The sequence below is a fragment of the Camelina sativa genome, chromosome 1 (assembly GCF_000633955.1).
Source record: "Camelina sativa cultivar DH55 chromosome 1, Cs, whole genome shotgun sequence".
NCBI lineage: Eukaryota > Viridiplantae > Streptophyta > Magnoliopsida > Brassicales > Brassicaceae > Camelina > Camelina sativa.
In genome coordinates this window covers 18876839-18901161 of record NC_025685.1, presented here as the reverse complement: position 1 = coordinate 18901161, position 24323 = coordinate 18876839, and the positions used below count along the sequence as shown (strand labels likewise).

Here is a 24323-nt window from a genome sequence, read left to right as displayed (position 1 = left end):
CAATATTTAATTTGTTATTTTCTATTTTTATTATTCAAAATTTCCATAAATAATTTATCTATTAAAATATAATCAAATAAAAATCTCTCACCTTCTCCCACCTGTGTTTTGTCTGATATTACAACAATATTATTTGGTGTCAACGGTCAACGTTCTATTTTCACCGTGATACTTCGTGTGGATACTTTGTCATACCCAAAACACAGTACGTTATATTAAGTTTTAAAAAAATCAATTCACCCTAGAGAATATATATATATATATATATACTTTTTTTTTACGCAAAAGAAAATATATATATATATATATATATTAAAACTTTGACTTAATATCTTTGCATATTTAATAAGGTAATTTCTGTAGAAAACGTATGTAAAAAATAACTAAAAATAAATCTTTGACTCATTTAATTGGGCAGTAACTTTAATTAATACCTAAGTTACAAACTCGATTAGGTCTCAATTAAAGAGATTAAATCATATAAAACTCGATTCGTTTTGCTTTTTATTTTTAGTGACAAATTTGATTTCCTTGTATTAGGTCTCTGATCCGCTACAAATCATTTAATTTCAAAAGAAACAACGATATTAAAAAAATATTTTTGAACATCCAAACACAAGCAAAGAAATCAGAAATCTTAGCAGAACCTATATCCAAGCGCACAAGAACTAACTATCAAGTCATCAAACAACATCGTCATAGAGGAGCTCTTGCAGCTAACAACTCTTCCTTCTCCTTATCTATCTGAGCTTCTAGATCTAAGCACTTCTGCTTCAATGGCGTAAGCTGTTGTTTATTTCTTGCAGTCGGGCCAAAAAAGCCTCTTCTTTCTTCTTCTTTTCCTTTACTTCATCAAGTTTCTTCACCAACCAATCTAACTTAAACCCTGCTTCTCTCAAATACGTCAGTGCAGCCCCTGCACTAGTCATATCATCATTGGAGAGTTCTTCAGGTGATTGGCACAGCGTCTGGTTTAAGTTCAAGAGGACATTCATGTACGCCATCTTCAGATACGGATTCTTTGGACGGAACTTTGATGCGATATCTTTGTGTCCTTCAAATAAACGCTTCGCGGATTCTACCTGCGAGTGGAAAGGATATAGAAATTAAGTAAAATCACAACAACATATCTGTAACTTGTAAATATATCAAGAAATTAAGTAAATAATCACAACAACATGTTCAATGTGTTTACCGATATGTTTTTTTTTACCTATATATGTTAGAATGCCACATCGGTTAAGCGTTGTGATCCTTGGTAATATGTATGTGATGCCGCAATCCTCTTCTCTTAGAGCTAGCTTTTGGGAGTGAGTTAGGCCCATTACTAATATGGTATCAGAGCCCAAGGTTGGCCCAACAAGCAAATTCTCACATGGTTTCCTACCTATGTGGCCCATATAAGTGGCATGTCTTGTTGTATTTCCGAGATGTTGGGCTTGGGCTGTTTCCCACCCACATCTCGAGGAGGCTTGTTAGACCCATTACTAATAATATACTTCACAACAACGAAAGGTGTTGTATTTTACATAATTTTTTTACCTGCGTAGAAATAATTTGAAACCCATTGAAATCTCTAGTTTCCATTACTGGTGAAGATTCCTCTGATACATCCAATTTTCCTACAACTTCAAGAACATCTACCTTGGCAACAACTATGAATTCTCCATTAACCAGAAATCCCTTTTCCAGATTAAGTTTGGTGAGGGTAATCATTTTTGGATACCCCCAGTCAGGAGCCGTCTGATCAAACCAGTGTTGAGTCTCTCCAAAATCACAAAACATATTTTCAGAACTAACCTTTTATTAGAGAAAGTTTTGTTGGAACTGAATTTTCAAAAACAAGTTTCAGAAAATTGCAGGTTTTAGGACAGTGACTTTCCGGCCAAATTCCGGCCAAATGGCTGATCGGAATTGTCTGGTCGATAGTGCAATGGAAAGCTGGTAACGAGTACTACAATATGGTATACTCATACGTCCATAACGGAGTTGATTTGAATAAGAAATAAGAGTGTGAAGTAAGCTACTTGGGACGGTTTGGGAAATATCCCACATCGGAAATATGATTGATTTTTCACTCATATATATATAGTTTCACACTCTTCCAGTTTCAAAAGTGTGTAGAAGGAAGAGGGAAGGTTCCCACGCGCGAGCCAAATTAGGCGGGCTGGGCACGGACGCGAGCCGGGCACAGACGCAGGCCAGGCACGGACGCGGGCCAGGCACGGACGCGGGCTGGGCTGGACGTGGACGCGGGCCGTGGGCTTTTGAGTTTTTTGAAAAGCTTAGGACCCATTTAATTTTTTGGAAAGACTTGGTGTGAACTCGAAACAACTTGGACAGCACTCCGAGAATATTCAGTGAATATTTTCTTGAGACCTCCCTCCTTCCACTATATATAGAGGCACAATCTCTCATTATTTTACACACACAAAAACACAAACACTCCTTCCTCTGAAGATCTCTTTCTCCCTCTCCCTTGCTTAGTCCAAGTAAGTTCTTAGTTTAGTAGTCTCGAGAGTATAACGTAGATCTGTTCGCTTGAGTTCTATTACTGGTGTGCTACTGTAATAGTTCGTGATAGGTTGTATCCTGGGATTCATAAATCGTGATTGTCCAAAAGCACTTACGGCCGATTTACTGAATTAAGGAAAGAGATATCATATCTTGCCTCCGTGATTTATTTTATGCTTTATATTATGCTGTTGTAATTCGTTTCTGATTTCGTTAATTTAAATATAATTCGCATCTTTTCTCAATTTGATTTTTGCGCTCCTAACAGTCTTAATTCAATAAATCCACTTTCTGCTTATCGCTTTAAACGGATTGAGGATTTTTTGAATTTTTTATTTTAAAAACGATTTGAAAATCTTCTGAGAAATTGTTTCTGCTTTCATCTTTCGGTGTTTACGCGGAAAGTTTTTAGAAGAACACTTTTACTTTAATTCTTTCTTCTCTACTCTCTCTGGTTTCCACGAACGCTCTTAATTGAGTGAGTTTGTGAAACAAGTTTCTATGAACGCTTATTAAGCGAGTTTGCAAAACTAATTCAGTGTAATTTAATTACTTGAATTGTTTGATTAATATATTAATCAGATCTGTTTATTGTGAAAAAACATGTTTGGAGACAACACCAACAACGTTGACGGTGCTAGGGTTCCTGCAACCCCTGTTGAAACTCCTGCGGAGTTGGCTTTAAGCCTTGCTAAAGAACTTGAAAACACGAAGCTTATCGATTCGGGTATGGAAACCGTGCGCCGAAATTTGTTCGGTAATGGATCAACCCACATGGGGATACCACCTTCTGCTTCCCAAGGAATGATGCCAGAAAAGTTCGATGGCAAAGCTGGGTTCAAAACGTGGCAAAACAAGATGCGCTACTACTTGGCCATCATGAACATGGAAAGGTACCTCACAGAGGATTCACCAACGCTTCCACAAGGTGACACAGATGTGTATATGGTTGGAAGCATGNACTTTCTGCTTATCGCTTTAAACGGATTGAGGATTTTTTGAATTTTTTATTTTAAAAACGATTTGAAAATCTTCTGAGAAATTGTTTCTGCTTTCATCTTTCGGTGTTTACGCGGAAAGTTTTTAGAAGAACACTTTTACTTTAATTCTTTCTTCTCTACTCTCTCTGGTTTCCACGAACGCTCTTAATTGAGTGAGTTTGTGAAACAAGTTTCTATGAACGCTTATTAAGCGAGTTTGCAAAACTAATTCAGTGTAATTTAATTACTTGAATTGTTTGATTAATATATTAATCAGATCTGTTTATTGTGAAAAAACATGTTTGGAGACAACACCAACAACGTTGACGGTGCTAGGGTTCCTGCAACCCCTGTTGAAACTCCTGCGGAGTTGGCTTTAAGCCTTGCTAAAGAACTTGAAAACACGAAGCTTATCGATTCGGGTATGGAAACCGTGCGCCGAAATTTGTTCGGTAATGGATCAACCCACATGGGGATACCACCTTCTGCTTCCCAAGGAATGATGCCAGAAAAGTTCGATGGCAAAGCTGGGTTCAAAACGTGGCAAAACAAGATGCGCTACTACTTGGCCATCATGAACATGGAAAGGTACCTCACAGAGGATTCACCAACGCTTCCACAAGGTGACACAGATGTGTATATGGTTGGAAGCATGGATAGCTGGGCTCAAGGAGACTATTGTTGCAAAGGTCAGATTCTGAACCGTTTGGTCAATGATCTGTATGACCTCTATAGTATGTACAAGACTTCAAAATCATTGTGGCTAGCTTTGGAGACCAAGTACAAGACTGATAAGTCTGGGATACAGAAATTCTCAACTACGAAGTTCCTGAACTTCAAGATGGTGGATTCCAAACCAATTATGGAACAAGTGGAGGCTCTTCGACGCATCTTTCAGGAGATCAATTTGGAAGGGATGTCGATCTGCAATGTCTTCAAAACAAATTGCTTAATCGAGAAGCTACCACCAGGTTGGTCTAATTTCAAACATTACCTAAACTTCAAGCGTAAGGCAATCTCTCTTGATGATCTCATCCGTCGGTTGGAGTTGAGGACAACAATCGTGGAGCTCATTCGGATGCTCAAAGCCAGGGGCATGACGTTCATGTAGCTGAGCATAAGGCCAAGTTTAAAGGCAAGGGTAAAGGGATCTCTATTCCTCATAAACCGTTGAAGGTGTCATCTGGACCAAACTTCAAGAAGAGCAACCTTGAGAGGNGAAGTAATAGAGGAGGAGAATCTGATGAGCCGTTCAATGCATTTTGCAGAGAAAAAGGCATTATACATCAGACNACAAAAGCAAAGCCAAAGATCTCAAGTTGCAAGCAAACCTAACTAAAGAAGACATGGTGCGGTGGTTACGGAATGTAACTTGGTTGATATCTGGAATCTAGTGGAGTGGTTCTATGACACTGGTGCTACCACACATATATGTACTGATNACATTGTTTCAGGAATCTGGGTTAACCAAGAACATGTGGGGGGGGAGCTTTGCTTACCACAAATTACATCCTCAACAGGATACCGCATAAGGTGACNAAGAAGAACAAGTCAAATGAGTAGCTTTACATGGGCAACACGGCGGTGTCCAACATTGAAGGTAAGGGCAAAGTGGTTCTGAAGCTAACTTCTGATCGTGAGCTCACCCTCCAGAACGTGAAGCACGTACCTGATATGCGGAAGAATCTCATCTCTGGAACAGTGTTAAGCAAGCATGGTTTTTCCATCAATTTTGAGGCTGATAAGTTAGTTCTTAAGAAAAATGGGATGTATTTGGGAAAGGGTTTTGTTAAGGGTGGACTGATCAAAATGTCTGTAACGACAGTCCATCCGAAAATTGTAGCTTCTGCTTCTGTTGCTGAAATGAAAGAAAACCCTATTGCTTACTTGGTTGAGTCGTTTACTACTTGGCATGAACGTTTAGGACATGTCAATTACAAAACAATGCGAAAAATGCAAAACTTGAATTTGATTCCGAAATTCAAAACTAACCAAGAAAAATGTGAAGTGTGCGTACAGGCCAAACTCACTAAAACTCCCTCACCACGCGTTGAAAGAACAACCGAACCTCTAGGTTTAATTCACACAGACTTATGTGATTTAAAGTATGTGCAAACTAGAGGTGGTAAGAAATACTTTGTTACCTTCATTGATGATTGCACAAGATATTGCTATGTATATCTCTTGCATAGCAAAGATGAAGCACTGGAAAAATTCAATGAGTTCACCCTCGAAGTAGAAAATCAGCTTCAGAAAACTATAAAGGTAGTTCGAAGTAATAGAGGAGGAGAATATAATGAGCCGTTCAATGCATTTTGCAGAGAAAAAGGCATTATACATCAGACAACCGCTCCCTACTCGCCAGAATCTAACGGAGTAGCGGAACGAAAGAATCGAACTCTGAAAGAGATGATGAATACATTGTTTCAGGAATCTGGGTTAACCAAGAACATGTGGGGGGGGAGCTTTGCTTACCACAAATTACATCCTCAACAGGATACCGCATAAGGTGACTGGCAAGACACCATATGAGCTTTGGAAAGGTACAATACTTTCGTACAAATACCTCAAAATGTGGGGGTGTCTAGCAAAAGTGGTTGTAGCACCTCCTAAAAAGGTCACAATTGGGCCTAAGACCTTAGATTGTATCTTCATCGGATATGCACATAACAGTAGTGCATATCGATTNGACATGCGGAAGAATCTCATCTCTGGAACAGTGCTAAGCAAGCACGGTTTTTGCATTAATTTTGAGGCTGATAAGTTAGTTCTTAAGAAAAATGGGATGTATTTGGGAAAGGGTTTTGTTAAGGGTGGACTGATCAAAATGTCTGTAACGACAGTCCATCCAAAAATTGTAGCTTCTGCTTCTGTTGCTGAAATGAAAGAAAACCCTATTGCTTACTTGGTTGAGTCGTTTACTACTTGGCATGAACGTTTAGGACATGTCAATTACAAAACAATGCGAAAAATGCAAAACTTGAATTTGATTCCGAAATTCAAAACTAACCAAGAAAAATGTGAAGTGTGCGTACAGGCCAAACTCACTAAAACTCCCTCACCACGCGTTGAAAGAACAACCGAACCTCTAGGTTTAATTCACACAGACTTATGTGATTTAAAGTATGTGCAAACTAGAGGTGGTAAGAAATACTTTGTTACCTTCATTGATGATTGCACAAGATATTGCTATGTATATCTCTTGCATAGCAAAGATGAAGCACTGGAAAAATTCAATGAGTTCACCCTCGAAGTAGAAAATCAGCTTCAGAAAACTATAAAGGTAGTTCGAAGTAATAGAGGAGGAGAATATAATGAGCCGTTCAATGCATTTTGCAGAGAAAAAGGCATTATACATCAGACAACCGCTCCCTACTCGCCAGAATCTAACGGAGTAGCGGAACGAAAGAATCGAACTCTGAAAGAGATGATGAATACATTGTTTCAGGAATCTGGGTTAACCAAGAACATGTGGGGGGGGAGCTTTGCTTACCACAAATTACATCCTCAACAGGATACCGCATAAGGTGACTGGCAAGACACCATATGAGCTTTGGAAAGGTACAATACTTTCGTACAAATACCTCAAAATGTGGGGGTGTCTAGCAAAAGTGGTTGTAGCACCTCCTAAAAAGGTCACAATTGGGCCTAAGACCTTAGATTGTATCTTCATCGGATATGCACATAACAGTAGTGCATATCGATTTCTGGTTCATAAATCAGATATTCCAGATATCCATGTGAATACAGTTATGGAGTCAAGAAATGCTTCATTTTTTGAAGACATTTTTCCCTGTAGGAAAACCCAAAAACGGACTCGTGAACAACGAGATGCAGCGACCTCTGAAGCTGGCAATACTTTGAGTAATACTACTGTAGAAACAGAACTTGAACCTGGACGGAGCAAACGAGCTCACAAAATTAAATCGTTTGGTGATGATTTTCTGATGATGGCATTTCTAGTTGAAAATCTACCTAGAACATACGCATAAGCTATGTCTACACCTGATGCACCTTATTGGAAAGAAGCTGTCAAAACCGAAATAGACTCTATCATGCAACATCATACGTATGAAATGGCAGATCTACCACAAGGATTTAAGCCTTTGGGGTGTGAATGGATTTTTACGATAAAACGAAAACCCAATGGCGATATTGAGCAGTACAAGGCTAGGCTTGTAGTGCAAGGATTTCGGCAAAAAGAAGGTTTAGGTTTCTTTGATACCTATTCACCGGTAACAAGACTATCTTCGATCAGGATGCTCATAGGTATTGCAGCCTTGAGAAATCTTGAAATCCTTCAAATGGATGTAAAAACTGCTTTTCTCCATGGAGATTTAGAGGAGGAAATCTACATGAAACAACCTGAGGGATTTGTTATTCCAGGACAAGAACACAAAGTGTGTAAACTTGTGAAGTCATTATATGGACTCAAAGAGGCTCTTAAGCAGTGGCATGAGAATTTTGACAGTATGATGATGTCTAATGGTTTTCACACTAATGAATGTGACAAATGCATATATTACAAAACTACTCCATCAGGGTACATTTTGTTATGTTTATATGTAGATGATATGCTCATCATCGGCAGCAACAAAGACATCATAACTCAAACGAAAAACATGCTCAAAAGACATTTTGACATGAAGAACTTGGGTTTAGCTGATGTAATTTTGGGGATAAAAATCATCAGAACTGATGAGGGCCTTATCTTGTCTCAATCCCACTATGCTGAAAAAGTGCTTGATTGATTCAAGCATTACTTAAAAGGGACTGCAAAAACTCCAGAGGATCCTCAAATGCACTTGACCAAAAATTCTGGTGAACCTGTGCAACATGTGGAGTATGCAAGGGTAATTGGCAGTCTAATGTACCTGACAAACTGTACAAGAACGGATTTAGCGCACTCTGTAATTGTACTTAGTCGCTACACAAATAATCCAGGACATAAGCATTGGATGGCTATAACTATAGTTTTGGATTATCTATGTTATACCAAAGATCATGGCTTGCACTATGGTAGAGAACCCGGAGTTTTGGAGGGATACAGTGATGCCAACTGGATCGCAGACTCGAGAAACTCAAAATCCATGAGTGGATATGTTTTTACACTTGGAGGTGCAGCAGTGTCCTGGAAGTCTTCCAAACAAACTCTGGCAGCTAAATCAACTATGGAATCTGAATTCATAGCTTTGGAGATAGCTATGTCGGAAGCTGAATCACTTCGAAATTTTTTGGAAGACATCCCAATGTGGGGGAATCATGTGCCTGCAATACGTGTACACTGTGATAGCGAATCGGCTTTGGGCAGGGCAAGGAATACCCATTACAATGGCAAATCTCGTCACATCAGATGGAGACATAAAACTGTAAGACAACTTATCTCAACTGGTGTAGTTACGATTGATTACATCCATACCAAAGAAAACCTAGCGGATCCATTTATAAAAGGTTTGACGCGAGATCAAGTTATAAAATCATCAAGAGGAATGGGTTTAAAACCTATGACTTAAGAGGAAGTTTGATGGTAACCCCACCTACTCAGATTGGAGACCCCATGACCTAGGTTCACAGGGACAACTAAATCAAGCTGAATCTGCTACAAGCACTAAGAGACTTTTGTCTTCTCCCAGTTCCTAAAATGATGTAAAGTGCTTCCTGTATGTTAGAGGTTAAGCATATGCTTTTAATGATTTGAAATGTAGCTTTGTAAAATGTTTTGAAATAATTACAGGATATTTCTTTAAATACAAGCAGCTATTAAAATCACCTTGTGAGTGTGAAATGGGGCCGTTTCTAGAAGAATATATGAGGCTATACTCTCTAAGTTCACTCATGATTAACCAGGCATGTTCAAGGCCACAATGAACACAATAGAGAACCTCGTTCTACGAGAAAACGAAGCTGTGTTATGCCTGCTGTCTAAGTTTACATACAAATCCGGATGGTTCAAGACATCATGTTCACCATCTGGCTGAGTAAACTCGACAGGTATAACAATGAGTCGGTTCAAGGTTGAAAAACGCCACCAACTCAGATACAGTTAGTTTTCGCATATACTCTCGAAGGTTTGTCTAGTCTACCTAGTAGTGTCAGTCTATAGGGTTAGTCATGTCGTCAGATGTTTAGACTTATTTCTATTCATGTGGGGGATTGTTGGAACTGAATTTTCAGAAACAAGTTTCAGAAAATTGCAGGTTTTGGGACAGTGACTTTCCGGCCAAATTCCGGTCAAATGGCTGATCGGAATTGTCTGGTCGATAGTGCAATGGAAAGCTGGTAACGAGTAATACAAGATGGTATACTCATACGTCCAAAACGGAGTTGATTTGAATAAGAAATAAGAGTGTGAAGTAAGCTACTTGGGATGGTTTGGGAAATATCCCACATCGGAAATATGATTGATTTTTCACTCATATATATATAGTTTCACACTCTTCTAGTTTCAAAAGTGTGTAGAAGGAAGAGGGAAGGTTCCCACGCGCGAGCCAAATTAGGCGGACCGGGCACGGACGCGGGCCGGGCACGGACGCAAGCCGGGCACGGACGCAGGCCGGGCACGGACGCGGGCCGGGCACGGACGCGGGCTGGGCTGGACGTGGACGCGGGCCGTGGGCTTTTGAGTTTTTTGAAAATCTTTAGACCCATTTAATTTTTTGGAAAGACTTTGTGTGAACTCCAACCAACTTGGGCAGCACTCCGAGAATATTCAGTTAATATTTTTTTGAGACCTCCCTCCTTCCACTATATATAGAGGCACAACCTCTCATTATTTTACACACACAAAAACACAAACACTCCTTCCTCTGAAGATCTCTCTCTCTCCCTCTCCCTTGCTTAGTCCAAATAAGTTCTTAGTTTAGTAGTCTCGAGAGTATAACGTAGATCTGTTCGCTTGAGTTCTATTACTGGTGTGCTACTGTAATAGTTCGTGATCGGTTGTATCCTGGGATTCATAAATCGCGATTGTCCGAAAGTCTTACGGCCGATTTATTGAATTAAGGAAAAAGATATCATATCTTGCCTCCGTGATTTATTTTATGCTTTATATTATGCTGTTGTAATTCGTTTCTGATTTCGTTAATTTAAATATAATTCGCATCTTTTATCAATTCGATTTTTGCACTCCTAACAAGTTTATCCGAATATTGATTTAATAAAGTTAAAGTAAATTTAGCGTGTCTTCTCCATCCAACAGACAAAGATTCTTCGTCAGGAATGTCTAGAAACAGAGAAAAATGATGATTAGGCTTCTTATTTCCCATGGGAAAGACTTTATGACGCCTGCAGACAAAATGCAAAAGAAACACAATCAGCTAAACCTAAATTCTAAGAAAAACATTAACAAAAAATAGTTTATCTTCTTACCATTTGCAGCTACCAACCACGAATTGATCAGAATAAACCGATTCTGACTGCAAAGAGGAGAAATTTCGTATCACCCAAGTAATCGTCGTTTCAACTTTTGTCTCCATATTGATGATCTGCAGTACACAATTTTTTTGTAAATTGAAAAGACATATAACAACCTCAGTGAAACAAAACCAAAAATATAGATTCCAATATATATATATATGGAACAGAATTCTAAACAGCTTTTTCTTTTCTTTACAAAATTACCACGTTTGAGAAACTGAACATAGTCAATGAAATGGAAAAAATAGAACGATTATAAATAATTTTACCTCTCCCTCGAAAAAAAACATACAGGGACGATGTGGAACTCAAACAAGCGAAAACTTTAAATAGGAATACAAGAGGAATGTGAAAAGCTTCGGCTACTTATATCACATAGAAAATAACATTTGACTTATAGTCTATCTAATTGGTGTTCATTCCCGAAACAAGTATTGTTAAGAATATCTCTTTTTAGGGATTATTAGTTTTATGAATTTAATAGATTTGAAAATACAAACAAAAATCATGTGTTATTTAATCACTGATTTTAAAATATTTCTCAAAATAATGTAATTGGTTGTATATTTTATTTGTTTAATGATTTGTTTTTGGATTTCAAAATCCAAATTATGTTTTAAGTGGATTTTAAAGTGAATAATAGAAATACCTTAAACCGGAACACAAAGATATGTGTGCTTTTTTCGAGAGAGTCTTGTTTTTTAACACCTTCAAGCCTAGGCATAAGTGTCTCGATTACATGCTTTGTGACGATGTGAAGGCAAACGCGTCCCATGTGATAAACCTCTAGACAACATCCATTTTGTTTCAACGGACCATGGTTATACATTTCGGCCGTGACGTACATGGCACACCTTGAAGATACCTTAGCCATATATTGGTTAACCAAGTGGTCTGATTCAGGAGACTGAACCAAACCGGATGCTGCAGATGCTAGTGCAGCCATCGCGATGATTGTTTATAAGGCTGTAGCCATGGATTTGGTGACGGTAGTTGTGTTGATGGCCATGTTGTATTGTATAGTGAATGGTTCGATTGCTTCTTCTAAATTACAATTCTTTATATTCTATACGAAATGTCTTTGTAACAATTTTGGGAATTTACTGATCAAAACTCAAAAGTATGTTTCCTCTCTATAGACTATAGTCTGTATCGTCCTGTGATAAATGAGGCGTTTACTTGCAGTTATGAGTTTGGTTTGCAATTAATTGCAAAACGCCTACGTTTATGACTTTATTCCATTTTGTAGCAAGAAGTAACACATTGAATTAAAGTGGAGACGTAAACCATTGAAATTACACGAACACTTAAATAGAATAACAATTGGCAAATCTAGAGACCCTCAACTACAAAGCACTTAAATAGGAAAAATTATCAAAAAGTATTCCGAAATCAAAACAACAAAACCCAAGCAAAAAAAAAATCAGACAACATTGTCATCGTACAAGGAGAGAGGAGCTCTAGCAGCTAACAGCTCTTTCTTCTCCTTATCTATCTGAGCTTCAAGGTCTAAGCACTTCTTCTTAAAGGGCTGAAGCTCTTCGTCCATATTTCGCAGCCGGGCCAAACAAGCCTCTTCTTTCTTCTTCTTTTCCTTTACTTCATCAAGTTTCTTCTCCAACCAATCCAACTCAAACCCTGCTTCTCTCAAATAAGCCAGAGAAGCGCCAGCGTCAGAGAGATCTTCATTGGAGAGTTCTTGAGTAGATTGACACAGCGTTTCTGTTAAGCTCAGGAGGAAATTCATGTACGCAGTCTTCAGGTGTGGATTCTTTGGACGAAATTTGGCTGCAATATCTATGTTTGTTGCAAACAAACGCTTCACAGATTCTACCTGCATGTGGAAAAGATATATAAAAGTAAAACCACAGCATATCAAGACACTTACTGTTGTACTTTTCATAATTTGTTACCTGTGAAGGAAGAACATAAAACCCATTGACATCTATGGTTTCCATTACGGATGAAGATTCCTCTGATACATCTAATTTTCCAACAACTTCAAGAACCTCTATCTTGGCAACAACTGTGAGATCTCCATTCACCAGAAATCCCTCTTTGGCATTAAGTTCGGTGAGGCAAATCATTCCTGGAAACCCCCAATCAGGAAATTTATGTTCGAACCAGTGCTGAGTCCCTACAAAATCAAAAACCATGTTTCATCACATTAATTACATTTCAGACTTGATGCTCACAACTCAACACAGAAGCACAAAAGTAACATAAACCATAAAGTAACAACTAACAAGCATAGAGTCCAATCACCTCTTAGCCGGGAGAGTTTTTCTGAGTATTTATTTACTACAGTTAGAGAAAATTTAGCGTGTCTTCTCCATCCAATAGGCAAAGATTCTTTATCACGAAGAGTTAGATACAAACAAAAATTATTAGCCCTCTTATCCCCTTTGGGAAAGGCCCAGAGACGCCTGCAAACGAAAACCAAACAAAAACAATCAGCTAAATATTATGGGGTTAATTATTGTGAAATATCTAGACTAATGTTATATTTCCGTTCATATTTGTATCTTGCTCATCAAGTCTACAATATTCTCTTAGGGCTTCTATGCTTATGTATACATCTTTGTACAGATAAATGGATCAGCATTGTTACTAAACCCAAATTCTACGGCTGGCAGCAAACATTATTATAATAGTTAATTATCTTCTTACCATTTGCAGCCACCAGCAACGAAATTATCAGAATAAAGTGATTCGGATTGCAAAGAAGAGAAATTTTTTATCACCCAAGTAATCGTCGTATCAACTTTGACCTCCATTGATCTTTTGATGACTCCTAGCTGCTAAACACAATTTTTGTAAATTGAAAAGTCAAACAAAACCAAAGATTCCGCTATATGTGAAACATATTCTAAACAGCTTTTGTTTTTCTTTACAAATCTACCGCGTTAGAGAAACTGAACATAGTCAAGGAAATGGAAATAAAAAAATTAAATAAAAAACTCAAACGATTGAAAATAATTTACCTCTCTCAGCGTGAGGTAGGAAGAAATAAACAGGGTTGGAGACAATGTACTAAAACAGTTTTGGCCAAAGCTTAAATAAAGATTAACTAAGATTGCACTATTGAACATCATTCTAAGAAGATTTCTGTTCTTTACTAGTTTACTACGTTTGAGAAACCGAAGATAGTCAAGGAAGTAAAAATACTTTATTTACCTCTAAGGGTGATGTCGAAGAAAGAGACAAGGACGATGAATTGAAATAGTTAAGCCACAACCTTAACGGCTTTCAAGTTTGGATTATGAATAGGAAGACTAGAGAATGCGAAACACTTCGGTTCCGATTTTATCTAGGGTTCTAGGGTTAATAAAGATATGAAGTCTAAAAACGAATTTGCAAAAAAGGCATTTGACTTTCCATAAATTATTTTTAAAACAGTAACATGCATTACCGAAATAACAAAAAAGACCCTATAGTTTAAGAACGTTTATATGATTGTTTCTTCATTCTCAAGAACAAGTGTTGTCATATGTGTTTAAAGTTGAAGAATCTTGTCTTCTCCAGCAATAAATGTAACATAGCAAAACCTCAACAACAAAACAAGTCTATTTGTCTCTTAATGTTTGAATGTTTCAAAACTAAGACAAAAAACAAAAACATACTAGAATACCGATCAGATCCAAGCTCTTAAACTGCCTAGCCATGATTAAACAACATCATCTTAAGAACTCCACCAGAGCTTCCATCTCTGCACACTTCTCTTTCAAATCCTTCAATTCTTCCTCAATTTCTTGTAGCCTATTCTGACCAGCCTCTTTCAGTTTCTTCTCCAACCAGTCCAGTTTAAACCCCGCTTGTGTCACATACTGTAGCGCAGAATACGCATCGGAAAGATCAGCAGTGGAGAGTTTCTCTAGAGATTGGCACAAAACCTCAGTCAGACCTAGTAGGACATTCATGTATGATGTTCTCAAATGTGGGTTCTTTGGACGGAATCTTGATGCAATGTCTGGGTGGCTTTTAAACAAACTACCCACAGATTTTACTTGCAAGTGATATATGGATATTAAGTAAAAACATATATGCAGCTTGTTTATGTATCAAAAAACTTAACTCTAGTTAGAGACTCTTAAGATTTGTATTTTTTTTTTCCATGAAGTTAAAAATAAATATATTAATATTACCAGAGGAGGAAGTACTTGAAATCCATTGACGTCTATAACAAATGAAGTTTCCTCTAACACATCTGATTTGCCAATAACTTCAAGAATATCGACCTCGGCAACAACCTTGACTTCTCCATTCACAAGAAACCCACTATTCTTGTCAAGAAGTTTGTCGGGAGGGAAGATCTCTGGAGAAATTCTTAATCGTCCAAGTGATCTTCTTCTCATATGGCTTTCCCATTGAATGTTGACGAAGTCTCCTAAAAATTTAAACTACCTGAAAATGAAGAGAGATCTGGTTAAACCCTAGAATTTGAGTGGCACATAACCAGACTTTGGTTATCGAAAAACCAAAAAACTCACACTTTCAAGAAGCAAAACCAGAATACAAATTTATTTAAGATTGCAATATGAACTCGGATCTTTCAAGATTTCGAACTTTGAACAACAAACAACACAAAATGGTCAACTGCCATCAAGTAGGAGAACACGTACAGACTCGAGTAAATATGCATCAAAATGGTATTAACTACTCCCTCTGTCTCATAAAAATTGATATTTTGGGATATTTTTTTATCCCACAAAGATTGATGTTTTGTAAACTTCAAGAAGTAATCACTAAAAATATTTAAAATTTTGAATTATTATTGGTTTAAAATTAAATAATATCTCTTTAGTTAAAGAAAAAAATATATTTAAATTCAGTAATTATTGTTTTTTTTAAATGTATAAAAGCTTCAAAACATCAATCTCTATGAGACAGATGAAATATTTAATTTACACTAACAGGGCCTCAAATATTACTAGCAGTCTAGCACTAGAGGAATACAAATCGCTTCGGCTCCTCATAAGCTCATAGGTTGGTAATACGGCTAGTTAATAATAGGGGCGGCCAATATATTGAACATTTTTTATTTAAATTAATTTTAGTCCTAAGACAACAATTGTAGAACGAACATTTAACTTCCATAAATATTTTTTTTTAAAATATTGATGACCTACACAGATAACAAGAACACAACATTCATTAACAGCTCTTGTAAATAATAATATTTTCTCGAAATTGTATAAGATAATACAAATTTTGAAAATTGAAATTTTAATTATAATTTTATGGTATTTTTGAATAACCAAAATTTAAGTGACCTTTTCAGAATATCATAGTATTTTATTGAGCAAAGTTTTTAAAAAATAATAATTCCAATAATTGTCCATTTAAAAGATGAGAAGAAAAATTTAGAGATTATCTTTTCGTTGTTATCTAATCGAATAAAACAAAACAAATTTCCCAAAACATATGGATCAAATTATTATTATTGTTGTTATTTTATTCGTTGTTATCTAATCGAATAAAACAAAATAAAATTCCCAAAAGAAATTTTTCTCTCTTTTTGGGCGATGCAAAAAAGTCTCGAGGCTGGTTTCGTAAGATAAATAACAAAACTCATCTCCAAAGAAAACTGCAACCATAAAACCCTTAGAGAGTAAAAGGCGATCCGCAACCATGAATATAGAAGAGCCAATGACGTTGATGATGCTTCCTAATGATTTGATATTAAACTGCTTAGCCCGTGTTCCGAGATTGTACTACAACACTCTCTCCTTAGTTTCCAGTAGATTCCGTTCTCTCCTTGCTTCAACTGAGCTTTACCAAACACGAATCCTCTTAGGCTGCACAGAGAGTTGTCTCTACGTGTGCTTAAGATTCCATACGAGCAAACAACAACGATGGTTCCGTCTCTACCGGAGACCAAATAGCTCCAAGAATGTTTTGGTCCCAGTTACATCTCCCAATTCTCCTTCTACGTACCAGTCAGATATTGCAAGGGTTGGTTCTAATATCTATGCCATTGGTGGATTCACAAAGGATAACAATGCATCTTCTAGCGTCATGGTCATGGACTGTCGTTCACACACGTGGCGTGAGGCCCCAAGCATGCGGGTGGCACGAGAGTCCCCTTCTGTTTGCGTCCTTGATGGAAAAATTTATGTGACAGGAGGCTGTAAAAATCTCGATGCAACGAACTGGATGGAGGTATTCGATACAATGCATCAAACTTGGGAGTTTGAGTCATCAAGTCCTGGCGAGAGAATACGTAGTGGTATTAGGTATCAAAGCATAGGGTATGTGGAAGTGTCTACGTGAAGTGTATTGAGAGACATGTGACTTACAAGCTGAATAAAGGTAGATGGAGAGCCGGAGACTTAGCTATGAGGAGGGGATGGTTTTGCCCAACATCTTATTGTGTGATAGAGAACGTGTTATATAGTTGTAGTCATGGGATGATCAAATGGTACGACCCGGAAGAAAACTGTTGGACCTATTTAAAGGGTTCGAAAGGTTTGGAAAAACTGTTTAGGTTGTGGGATGACCGTTATGCTGTTGCTAGAGTGACGGATTATGGTGTAAAGTTGGCGGTTTTGTGGGAAGAGAATGTGTCTAGTCACAACAAATTGGTTTGGTGTGCGGTAATTGCTCTTGACAAACACCAAGAGGATATTTGGGGGACGCTTGAGTCGTGTGACATTGTGTATACAATCACTGAGCCATATAAATATGATTTAGCGCATATTGTTTCTGTTACAGTTTGATGAAATATGTCATACTCATGTGAAACATTGAACCAGTTGCTATTATTTTTAGTTTTTATATTATTTTTTAGTGAAATTTTCATTCCAGTTGCTATTTGTTTTGCTTTTGGTTGATGAATTTGAAAAATGTAAGAAAAAAACCATAACACTCTCAGAGTAGTTTCATGCTTTCCCAAATCAATACCCTACTTGGTGGAGCGTATCTTAAGACTGCGTAAATCCTATCATTCTGGTGACGGACGAGTTCCAAAAGTAGCTTAGGTAAATAAAGCGGCAGAAGCTCGTATGGAAAGTGAAATACTGAAGGTGATACAAACAAGACATAACAATTAAAAAATACAACGCCAAACCTGAGGCCAATATCGATTCACAAAGCACATAACAAGAAAGAAACCCCTCAAAAAAAGTCACTGATTATATTACCAAATTTACTTAGAAGTCTCTAAAGCTTCATGGAGATTCACTGCTGCTGCTGGAACGATACATAGCGGCAAAATCCAAACATAAATGTCGGTCCCTTTCATCTCCCCAACCTCCCCAACCTTTGAAACCAGCTTTATAACCCGGTTGATGCTTATACACCCGAACTCCCCATTCTTCTTTTATGTTTACAACTTTATCTGTTTCTTTAACTTCAATGTTTACCACCCCATTATCGATGCAGTCACCCTGATCTCCTTTACCTTGATGCAACCCACATTTTCCAAAGTGGACAGCACTGGTCCTAGGCCCTCGCAACGTGTAAACAGGGGAGCCAAATGAGGGGAAAACAGTTGCCCACATCGTTATATCCCAATTGTAATCATCAAAGTAACAAAACTCTCTTGCCTTCTGGTGTATATTCTCCCACACACTTCTATTAAACGAATAACCAACATTTCCCATTCTCTCCGCAACCAAACTTTCAAGCCCTTCTCCTCTTGACTTCACATCAGAAGGTGCTAAATTAGCAGCAAAGCAGTCAGGACATTTAGCAGGTTTCAGCCTCGTGAGAGTCTGTATATTACGGTAGGCATTAGGAAACAGAAAATGATCTTCCTCAATGAAAAGAATATGACCTTCATGTCTTTTAGTCTCCTCCAACCCATCCCAAACAGTATTCATCATCCACCACCAGTGATGCTTCAAAGACACAATCTTTGGAGACCTGTGATTCCCATACTGATCAGGATTGCCATCACAATGTGTCTTCACCTCATCACCCTTGTTTATACAGTCATTTGGGGTCACACCGGGGAAACTCTTTCGATATATATGAGGCGAATACGGCGAAAATATCTGTTTCACCTGACAAAACTTAATACCTTCCACAATCTTATTCATCTCTTCAAAGTAACCATCATGGCTAACAATCAACAACGTCTCACTAATTCCTTTAACCTTTGACAAACTTTCCACAGTTACTCGAAAATACTGAGCCCGATTGTGCACATACAAGACTATAACCACACGGTCTTTCGCCAAATCAGGATACAGATCCAGATTCCTCGGCGTAAAATGGTTCCTTCGATGCAACCTAAGAGACATTCTATTAGCTCTAGCTAACCTTAGCAATGAAGCATTAAGCTTAACTTCCAAATCTTTGTCAAAATCATCCAAATCATCATGGCCAATGGAAGTTCTATTCAAAGCAGTTCGTGGTACAGACATCAACATCAAAACTACAGAGACTGTAACTGCAAATAGAATCCCTAAACGACACAAACCCGTAGTATCTTTCAATTTCTGCTTCTTCCAAAGATTTGCCATCAGAACAACTACTAAAAATTGAACCAAACTCTCAAATTCTATACTAAACAACTTAAACTCTAAAACCTACTTACGCTCTGCAAAAAAGGTGCTTCCTTTACAATCTTCAAACCAGAGACTCGAGCTTTGACTTCAGATCGTCAATACTAATTACAGATTCAACAAAAGAGTAGATTTTTAGAAGAAATCAAGAAATGGGTAATCGGAAAGACACGAGATTTGATCAGGAAAGGAAAAGAAACTTCGGAGTCATTGAGGAATCTCGAAGCAAGGTGCCAAGTCTTGCGTGACTTTGGGTTTCGCGATTTTTTCTAAGTCACCGAGTCAATTGTCACTTAAATTTACTATTCTGCCATCAAATTCTTGGCTGCTGTGTTTTTTTAGGCATGAGCGTAAAAACCGTATCCGAATATCCAACTCTGAATCCGACCCGAAAAACCGGATTCAGGTTAGATACGGGTTTGTCTATAAAACCTTATTGGGTTCTATTTTTTAATACTCGTGGATTCAGTTAGGGTCGGGTAATATCCGCTACCTATTTGGGTACCCATTAAATCTAAACATATAACATATTTATAATATTATCATTGATATAATGCAATTACCCCAAAATTATGATTATAATTTTGAATATTTCATTTAGTTTTATATCTAAATATCAAAAATAATCAAAATATCTAAAATATTTTGTTATGTAAGTCAAAATTTAACTAAATTTATTTAAATTTAATTATATTTTTTCGGGTACTCGGTAGTTCGGGTAATAATCGAGTTCTAAAATTTGTAACCCAAACCCGATAGTACCCAAACCGAACCGAACTCATATATCTAAAAATACCCAATGGGTTCTATTTTTCTAAACCCGTTTACCCGAACCCGAATGCCCAGCCCTAGTTTTTTTTCCCCTTCAAAGGAAAAAACTAGACAAATAAAAGTGGAATAGTAAATAAAATAAATTATTTGCTTCAATTACAAAATTTTTTTCTTTAAAAAACTCATTACAAATTTTGCAATCAAATTTATTTGAGAGTAAGTAGTTAGTTAGAATGTTGCATCATTAGTGATGTATCTTTGATTATGAGGAGACTTATCTTTAAATAAAATATCTTACTTCATTTACACACATAATTTATAGTATTTTTTAGTTATCATTCTAGATTGTTTCACACAAATTAAGAAAATAGATAAATAAACTATTATATCTTTGTGTGACTATTAAAATTCTTAAGTATTTAATATATTTTTTTAGTAAAGGATAAATGAGATAATTTATTATTAAAAATAACCCTGAAAAATGAAAACAACAACTAAATTGAAACAAAAAATTATGCCTAAAATGATAACTATTTTAAAATAGAGGGAGTAAAATTAGGCTACTTACTACTCCTTTAGTTACAAACTATATGATGATTTAAGTAAAAACATGCATATATAAAAAATGACTACTTTAAAAAAATTTAACCAATTATAAACAATATTGCATTTATATATATAAAGTTAACTTTTCTCTCTTTTCTTTCCTCCACGTCAGCATCCACCTAAACAATAATATATTTTTTTTGTATTAAAAAACTATTTTAAATATTCATTGCATATTTATTATTTATAATTTATAATAGTAACAAATAAATAAACTTTGAGTGGGAAAAATTAGTATTGTCTAAAGGACGAATGGCAACTGCTAATGCGATTTTTAGGGTTTGAGCTTGAGATGGTGGTAGACGACGGGGGTGAGGGAGGAACGAGAGATGGTCTCTCGGTTGCTCTTATGGATTGTCGATTTAGGGATTGGATTGGTTTTCCATTCCCGTATGTTGCTAGACATGATCAGGTTTTCTCAGATCTGGCCCCTTGTGGGGGATCTTCGATTTATTGGGTTTCTATATTAAGGGTTCAGAGAGCTTTGAGGGGGAAAGATTTACGGGCTCATGGTGATGGGTGTTTGAATCTACGATTCCCATTTATAACTAATGGCATCTGCGTTGAAGGTCGATTGGATTTGAGGTTTCCATTTCTGGGTGATTGGGTTGATTCGAATCTCCATTTGCTCTTGAGTTTCTCAGAGATCGCTGCTATAATGGAGATTATTCTCTTGGCAACAGTTAATGAGATTCTCTTTCCTTGTTTTTGGTGGGTAGCTGGTATGAGGATATTCGGATATTTACTGCCACAGAGAGTTTTGGAAGGTAAGCGGATACGATCTTGGTCCCTTCTGGGTTCGGTGGAACTGGTCTGTGGATATATATTTAGCTGGCTGTGAGGCTTCTTTCTTCACGATTTATCTCGGTTTCTTCTTAATTCTTGGTGGGTTCGTCGGTATAGTATTGTTGGTGCATTCTTCCTGTTCTCTCAGAGGTTTTTTTTTTGCATTCGTGTCTGGGGTTTGATATGGCTCAGTTGGCGCTTAACAAAGGCAAGGCTACGTTAGCCCGTACAGAGGTTGTGAAGATTTCTGGTTCTGTTTTGGCTCAACGGATTCAGCAGTTCTCCCTCACTCTAATTGGGCGATTGATGAATCCAGCTGTTCAGAGGATGGAGTCGCTTGTTGCTAATTTGCCTAAGATCTGGAAGTTGGAAGCAAAAGTTATGGGAGCGGATTTGGGTCAGGGAACATTTCAATTTAACTTTGAAGACGAGGAGGATCTTCTTGGAGTCTTACTCAATGGTCCTTACCATTTTGATGGTTGGATGATCTCACTGGTTCGTTGGGAACCTATAGTGTCTGATTCCTATCCCTCAGCCATCAGTTTTTGGATGAAGGTGGGAGGAATTCCTATGCATCTGTGGGAATTGGCAACACTCACTGCTATAGGAAAGAAGATTGGTAAAATTAAGGATCTCAATGAGGAAACAGGAAGCATTTGTGTCACGGTAAATAGATTCAATCCGCTGCTCTTCAATTTGGTGGTCCCTTTTGATACCGGTGATGAGGTGGTGGTCACTATAGAATATGAGAAGCTGTCAGGTTTTTGCAAACATTGTCTCAGATTAACACATGATGTGTTGGTCTGTCCGGAGCTGAAGAATGGCCCTGCTGGTCGAGGAATTGTGGATCATGGGGATAAGAGGGGGGTACAGCGGCATCAGGCTATGGCACAACAGGGTCCTGCACAGCATGATGGTGGGTGGGAGAAACCAAAAAAACATGTTAAACGGGCTTTGGGTTTCCAGTCTGAGCAGTCCATTGAGAGGAGACATCCTCAGTTTTGAGGTGGTGAGTCTACTTCTTCTGGTTTTCCTCTCCATGTGCGGAATCAAGGTCCTGTTTGGGGACAGAAGCAGAGATATCAGGGTGGTGGGTCTGGTATTACTTTGGGTTATGCTCCTTCTGATTCGCAGATGGTTGGGAGCGACATGATGGACTCGTTCACGGGTTTGCCAGCACATAGAAAGGAAATAGACCAGTGTGGCCCAAACCATTGTACAAGGCTAAACAGGCTTCTAGTGAGAAGAACTCTCAACGCTTGGATCACGGTGGTGCTTCCTCTGGGGTGACTGAGGATATTTCAATGGAGGTGTCAGTGGAGAATGGTTCAGGAGGTGGTGAAGAGGATACTGAGGAACCGATGTTTAATGAAAGTACTGATGACTTATTAGAGGATGGTGAAGTCAATGATGCTGACAAATCGGAAGAGCAAGAATCGGGTTTAGTAACTGTTGCTGGTTCTGAATCGGGTTTAGATGCGGAGGGTAATGCTATCCAAGGTACTCTTGTTCCTGATTCTTTAAACTTGAGTTTCAGTGATATAAATTCTGGTATGAAGTCAGTTTCATTGGGAAAATTGACTAGTGATATGGTTAAAGGGGGTAGTTCCTTGGGTAGGAAAGGTCTTACTAGTTCACAGAAATTTGTCTTGCCTCTGGCTTCGCCTGGGAAACGCCTCTTAGCTAAAGCTTTCTTACTTAAATCTATAGGCAAGGGCAATAAACCAGTGACGATAGGGAATCAACGTCACAAGACAAAATATGGTATTCCTGTTGGCGGAGGGAGTCGTCTTCTTAAGAAAGGGACGGTGGCGCTCCCGAAACCACTGGCTCAAACGTGAAGATCCTAAGCTGGAACTGTCAGGGCATTGGGGTAGACCTGACAGAAAATTATTTGGGTGATTTGTAGAAAAAGCATCGACCAGACATTTTATTTTTATCATAAACAAAGAAATGTACTTCTTATTTACAAAAATTTCAGAATAAATTTGGTTATAACAAATTGTTTACTGTTGATCCCCGCAGTTCAAGTGGTGGTTTAGCTTTATTTTTTATGGATGAAATAAAACTTTCAATTTTATTTGATAGTGATCGTATTATTGATACACAAGCTTTTATTGGCCAACAAATGGTCTTTATGTCTTTTATTTATGGTGATCCTGTTCCGCAAAAACGGAAAAAGGTTTGGGATACATTAACGGATATTGGGTCTTTCCGCGTTGACCCCTGGTTTTTAATCGGCGATTTCAATGAATTAGTGGCGAATCATGAGAAGAAGGGTGGGGCTCTACGTCCTGCTTTTTCTTTTGTACCTTTCATTTCAATGCTTCGCCACTGCGGGATGCTCGAATTTCCTTGTTAGGTAGATCAATTATCCTGGAGGGGTAATATATGTAATAGTGAGGTAGTTCGTTGTCGGTTAGATCGTGTCGTGGGTAATGAAGATTGGCATGGGCTTTACCCGAATTCGAAGGTTGACTATTTGGAGATGATTGGTTCGGACCATTGTCCAATTATAGCAACTTGTCTAAAGACGAATAGGAGCCGACATAGACAGTTCCGTTTTGATAAACGTTGGTTGGGTAAGGAGGGGATTTTATGTGCGGTCGAGACAGGGTGGAATCGTACAAGGAATTTCCGAACTCCGGGGTTTGTGGATAAGATAAGGAATTGTAGGAACTCTACTTCTTGGTGGCGGAAGAATAATATAAGTTCTGGTCCCTCGCTGATTTCTTCCTTA

At 37.8% G+C, this 24323-nt stretch overlaps 4 protein-coding genes and 3 pseudogenes across 5 annotated transcripts; 2 read left to right on the top strand and 5 right to left on the bottom strand.

Moving 5' to 3' along the window:
• LOC104709627 lies at nucleotides 697-10969 on the bottom strand (annotated as a pseudogene).
• On the bottom strand, nucleotides 11527-11919 carry LOC109124935 (annotated as a pseudogene).
• LOC104709623 (MATH domain and coiled-coil domain-containing protein At2g05410-like) lies at nucleotides 12275-13687 on the bottom strand. Its single transcript, XM_019243337.1, has 4 exons — nucleotides 13581-13687; nucleotides 13176-13336; nucleotides 12824-13047; nucleotides 12275-12744 (listed from the first exon to the last, which is right to left on the bottom strand). Exons 1-4 carry the CDS (start codon nucleotides 13685-13687, stop codon nucleotides 12334-12336), a joined length of 903 nt encoding a protein of 300 aa, XP_019098882.1. The 3' UTR covers nucleotides 12275-12333.
• Nucleotides 14588-15265, bottom strand: LOC104709617 (MATH domain and coiled-coil domain-containing protein At1g31390-like). The gene is made up of 2 exons (XM_010426198.1): nucleotides 15060-15265; nucleotides 14588-14921 (listed from the first exon to the last, which is right to left on the bottom strand). The coding sequence occupies exons 1-2, from the start codon at nucleotides 15263-15265 to the stop codon at nucleotides 14588-14590; spliced, it is 540 nt and encodes a 179-aa protein (XP_010424500.1).
• On the top strand, nucleotides 16542-17629 carry LOC104709610 (annotated as a pseudogene).
• On the bottom strand, nucleotides 17887-19740 carry LOC104698925 (alpha-1,6-mannosyl-glycoprotein 2-beta-N-acetylglucosaminyltransferase). Its single transcript, XM_010414303.2, has one exon. The coding sequence runs from the start codon at nucleotides 19376-19378 to the stop codon at nucleotides 18080-18082; it is 1299 nt and encodes a 432-aa protein (XP_010412605.1). The 5' UTR covers nucleotides 19379-19740; the 3' UTR covers nucleotides 17887-18079.
• Nucleotides 21019-23599, top strand: LOC104698914. Of its 2 annotated transcripts, none has more exons than XM_010414292.1 (2): nucleotides 21019-23083; nucleotides 23294-23599. In XM_010414292.1, exon 1 carries the CDS (start codon nucleotides 21767-21769, stop codon nucleotides 22586-22588), a length of 822 nt encoding a protein of 273 aa, XP_010412594.1. In that variant the 5' UTR covers nucleotides 21019-21766; the 3' UTR covers nucleotides 22589-23083; nucleotides 23294-23599. Both variants share the same exon structure in this region, with proteins under 2 accessions (XP_010412594.1, XP_010412598.1).